The sequence below is a fragment of the Chrysochloris asiatica genome, unplaced genomic scaffold (genome assembly GCF_000296735.1).
Source record: "Chrysochloris asiatica unplaced genomic scaffold, ChrAsi1.0 scaffold00169, whole genome shotgun sequence".
NCBI classification, from domain to species: Eukaryota; Metazoa; Chordata; class Mammalia; order Afrosoricida; family Chrysochloridae; genus Chrysochloris; species Chrysochloris asiatica.
The window spans coordinates 4387690-4392560 of record NW_006408687.1 but is presented as its reverse complement, the minus strand read 5'-3'; the positions used below and the strand labels follow the sequence as shown (position 1 = coordinate 4392560).

General features: G+C 39.4%; 1 protein-coding gene across 5 annotated transcripts in view; it reads left to right on the top strand.

Annotated features, from left to right (window-relative positions):
* The window catches only part of RCHY1 (ring finger and CHY zinc finger domain containing 1, E3 ubiquitin protein ligase), a 57733-nt gene that overhangs the window by 14078 nt on the left and 38784 nt on the right, over positions 1-4871 (top strand). For 2 of the 5 annotated variants that reach the window (XM_006871565.1, XM_006871564.1), the window contains exons 2-3: positions 2969-3088; positions 3276-3391. In XM_006871565.1, the coding sequence (XP_006871627.1) occupies positions 2969-3088; positions 3276-3391 (236 nt within the window). The remainder of the gene's footprint in view (positions 1-2968; positions 3089-3275; positions 3392-4871) is intronic. The other 3 variants (XM_006871567.1, XM_006871566.1, XM_006871568.1) reach the window with 2 other exon arrangements.

Sequence of the window (4871 nt, the reverse complement as noted above, 5' to 3'; positions counted from 1 at the left end):
GTTTTGCTGTGTATGGGGGTTGCTATGAGTCGGTTCCAACTCGATGGCACCTGACAACAACAACAATGATAGCAACAATAATACTTAAGGTCAGACTTTGGGATTTGTAAACTTGTTTTGATTTTCTTTAGTTTCAACCTGAACTTGTATTGGAACAACTGATGGTCTGTTCCACAGTGGAATCCTGGCCTTGTTTTGTCTGATGATATTGAGTCTTTCTTTAGTCCCACAAAGAGAAGTCAGTTTTGGGGGAAGAAGTAATTAGTAGCAGACACTTTGTGGTGCATTGGAGATAGCCATCCTTCTTAGAAATATTACTGATGAAACAGTGTACTTTGAGCAGTTACACAACAAAGTCATGAAAATATGGTATAAGAAAATGATAACTTACCATAGACCACATTTCCTAAGGTTCTTTGTGGCTTACTAGGTGTGTCCAGGTGATAAACCTCTGGTCAAGAAGATGTGAATTGAAGTCATGTGTGGAACTTTTAATTTGTGTGCTTGAAAGGAACGCTAGTACTGTGTTTTTTTTTTCTTTTCTTCTTTCTCACTTGATTGGCCTTTGTGCTGGCTAGACGATTCTTGGTTGGCAGTATTTTTCTCTTAGGGTTTTGTATATGTCTCCCCATTGCCTTCTTGCCTGCATGGTTTCTGCTGAGAAGTCAGAGCTTAATCTGATTTTCTTGCCTTTGTAAGTAACACTTCTTTTTTCCCTGGCTGCTTTTAGGATTCTTTCCTTGTCTTTGATTTTGGAGAGCTTGATTATTATATGTCTTCGGGATTTTCTTCTGGTGTGTATCCTTCCTGGGGTACGTTCGGCTTCTTGAATGTTTATCTTCTTATCTTTCAATATATTGTGAAATTGTCTTCCAGAAGCTCTTCAACTATCTCCTCTGTGGACTTCTGATTCTTCCTTTTCCAGAATGCCAATAATTCTTAACTTGTTACTCTTCACGTTATCCAGCATGAATCTTAGGGTCTCTTCAGACTCTTTAATCCTTTTTCTGCTTGCTCTTCTATGTCTTAGCGTATTGAGAGATTTGTCTTCCAGCGCGCTGGATCTGGCTTCCATCTCTTCCATTCTGCTGCTTTCCCCCTTCATTGTATTGTCCATTTCTGATCTTTTATTAATCACCTGGAACTCTTTTTGCACGTTTTGAATTGTTTCCAATGCTGTATCAGTCTTGTTTCATTGCTCTTATAGTACTTTCCTGACTTCTTCCTTGTTTTCCTCCACCCGTTTTCAGAGCATTTGAATTTGTTTCCATATCATTCTTCTGAATTTCTTCTCTGGAAATCCAAAACCTGTTCCTCCTCTTCTGGAGAGCCTTTGACTGTCTCCAGCTCATTTGTCTAAGTTACTCTTTTCTGTTTTTAGACATGTTTTGAGATATTTTGTTGTGTTTGTTTGTCATTTCCAGTAGTTATGTGGTTTTTTAATACTTACGTGGATGTTTGTTGCTGTGTTTTTAAGCTTACTGATTGTCTCCTGGTGGATGTGAACAGGAGATAGACTTTCCTTTTCACCTGTAATGCTTATCACCTGTTATTGGCTCTTGTCTCAATGGTGGAATATTATGGAGTATGCTTGTAGCTTGGCTAAATGGCCATGATTGCTCTCTCTTCCTGGGTAACGTAGGGAGTGAAAGCTCCCACCTTCAGGAAAAAATGCATGATTAGGACCAAAAGCAGAAGCAAAATATAAAAGCAGAGACAAAAACCACCACTTTGAAATAAAAATAAAACTGTGGCCGACTGTCCAGTGGCTTTGCTACACAGGCAGTGTGTGTGTACTGTAGATGCCTCCAACAGTGTGTGAGGGTGACCTCTCAGGCCCCTCGTCTAGCCACCACCGTAGAGGTATGCAGACAGATAATTGAGAAGTTAATGGGAGAAAGATTGTCTACTATTTTTGTCTCTGAAGGTCAGTTAGGTATCTGCATGTGCACACCATAATTCTCTAGGTAGTTGTGTCCTTTTATGTTGGGGTTTTACAGATTGTTCATATTGTTTGTCTGTCAGGCCTGAGAGGTTTGCTTTTTTTCTTGCTGGATTTGCTGGAGTAAAGGGTCCTGCACAAGTTAATTGTAGGGGTGCAATGTTATAAGCAGCCGCCAAAGAATTTGCCCTTGGGACCGATAGGACTCTTTCTCTCTGTGTCATGGGAAAAACTGTGTGCTCAATGCTGAACTTTTTTTGTGGGCTTTGCACCCACTCGCCTGAAGGTGTCCAGGTTGGGCAAAGAAGGCACGAAAGGGAAGAGGAGGAAAAAATTTGTGGAATCCCCCCTCACCTCCTTTTGCAAATGTCACTGCACACTTTTAGCGCTGGTTCCCTGTACCAGTCTGCCTGTAGCCCTGCCCTCTGAACTCCACCTGGGCGGGGTGGCCACAGAGGGAGTCCCGTGCCTCGAGTGTTTCCTAAATCGCATGTGTGGGAAACCAGCACCCTGAACCTTAATGCTAGATCCAGAACTCTGGTGCTGCTCAGTGAAAGAAGCTTCTCTGAGTCCCTCCCCCATGGAACCTGCCCTACTGCACTGTGCCTCAGCCACTGCCAGAACCAGAAGTCACTTTATAAGTTTTTAATGTTTAAGTTTGTAAATATATAAATGAATTTATCTGGAAATATCCAAGAAGAGCACTCCTACCTGGCAATTAGGACTGAGAATGAGATTAGGGTGTTGCAGGATTAGTTTTCAGGCTAGGGATTTCCATTCTTCATAATCTTTTTATCTTTAAAGACAAGGTACTCAACTTCATGATGCTGTATAGAGACTGAGGGGGCTAGTCACTATATAAGGTATGCCATGAAATAGTGCAGTGTTATGTTTAGGATCAGTTTCTTAACCGATCCATGGGTGCTGATCTTGGACCTGTTTCAGGAGAAGGAAGAAATTTTCTTCTGGTATTACAAGCTTATCTTCTTTGTCTTCTTATAACCATTTCTCTTCCCTGTGGGTTAGGCGCCTTGCTGTGACAAACTTTATACTTGCCGGTTGTGTCATGATAACAACGAAGATCATCAACTAGACCGCTTTAAAGTAAAGGAAGTGCAGTGCATGAACTGTGAAAAAATTCAACATGTAAGATTTTATGACATTTCTGTTTTATTTGTTTTTGTTTTACTAAAGTGGTCTGAAAAAAATTTAGTCAAGTAAGACCTATTATACAATTGCATATACATTAACATACATTCTGGATATTCAAATGTTGATTCAAAATGTTTGGGTAAATTTGTTCCAATTTTTAATTACATGTGTCTTTTTGTAGGCCCAGCAGACTTGTGAAGAATGTAGCACATTGTTTGGTGAATATTATTGTAGTATATGCCATCTTTTTGACAAAGACAAGAAGCAGTATCATTGTGAAAACTGTGGAATTTGTAGGTACTGTATGTAAACGATCTTTTTAAAATGCTTCTAATGTCTCTATGTAATAATAATTTCTAAAATAAATTTATTAGGATATAATTTACATTTTCTAGTTTGATTTTAGAAATTAATATTGCATCAATAGTATGTAGATTTATTAACTCTAAGTGTTCAGTGAATTTTGAAAAAAATATTTATCTGTGTTATTGCCACCACAATCAAAATACAGAACATTTCAGTGATTCTTAACAGTATCTTCGTATGCTCTTTAATGCAATAATCATTTAATTTATAAATCTGTTGAGGCTATTTTTTATTTTAGCTTTAAGATGTGAAATCTGTTTTTACATGAACTGTCTTATAGACAACTGAGGTGGAAAAGTGGATTAGATATCCTTTTGACAAATCATCGTTGTTTGGTGCCATCAAGTAAGAACCGACTCATAGCGACAAATCACAACAGAAAAAACACTGCCTGGTCCAGCAGCAGTCTTACAATCATTGCCACGCTTGAGCGCATTACAGACAGCTGTCACTGTTCCAATCCATCTTGTTGGGGTTCTTCCTCTTCTTCACTGACTCTCCACTTTACCAAGCATGATGTCTTTCTCTAGGGACTAGACCTTCCTGGTAATATGTCTGAAGTATGAGAGACGATGTCTGGCCATTCTGGCTTTTAAGGAACATTCTAGTTCTACTTCTTCCAACACAGATTGGTTTGTTCTTCTGGCAGTCCATGGTACCTTTAATATTCTCCTCCAGTGCCATAATTCAAATACATCAATTCTTTTATGATCTTCCTTATTCATCGTCTAACTTCACATGCATATGAGGCTATTGAAAGTACCATGGCTTGGGTCAAGCACACCTTAGTTCTCTGACATCTGTCCTCTTGAACACTTTAAAAGATGTCTTGGGCAGCAGAATTGCTTGATGCAATAATATGTCCTTTGATTTCTTGGCTGCTGATTCCATGAGTGTTGATCGTGGAGCTGAGCAAAATGAAGTCTTTGACAACTTCTATCTTTCTCCACTTATTATATTTATTATTCCAGTGGTGAGGATTTTGTTTTCTTTACATTGAGGAACAACCCATATTGAAGGCTGTGGTCTATGATCTTTATCAGTAAGTATTTTAAGCCCGCTTCACTTTCTTTTTTTTTTAAATGTTTTATTGTGAATTATGTGATAGTTTAAATGAGAGAACATTAGTTTTCCATTCATCCTATCGTTATCGTTTCATTGCCATGGTTACAGTTCCCTCCATGCATCATCAACCAACCAAAGGGTATACCCTGCAAGCCTGTCCTCCGGTTGTCAGTACATAGCCCATCTCCCTCTCTGTATCTAAAGTCCCCAGCTGCTCCATCTCTCCATGTCCTTGTCTCTGCCTCCATCTCTGGCGTCACTGCTTCTCTGGGTAGGGTCCCGCTCTCTGTTCTTCTCCCTTGATGGTCCTAGGGACCTCGGCTCCTAGAATGCAATGTCATTCACT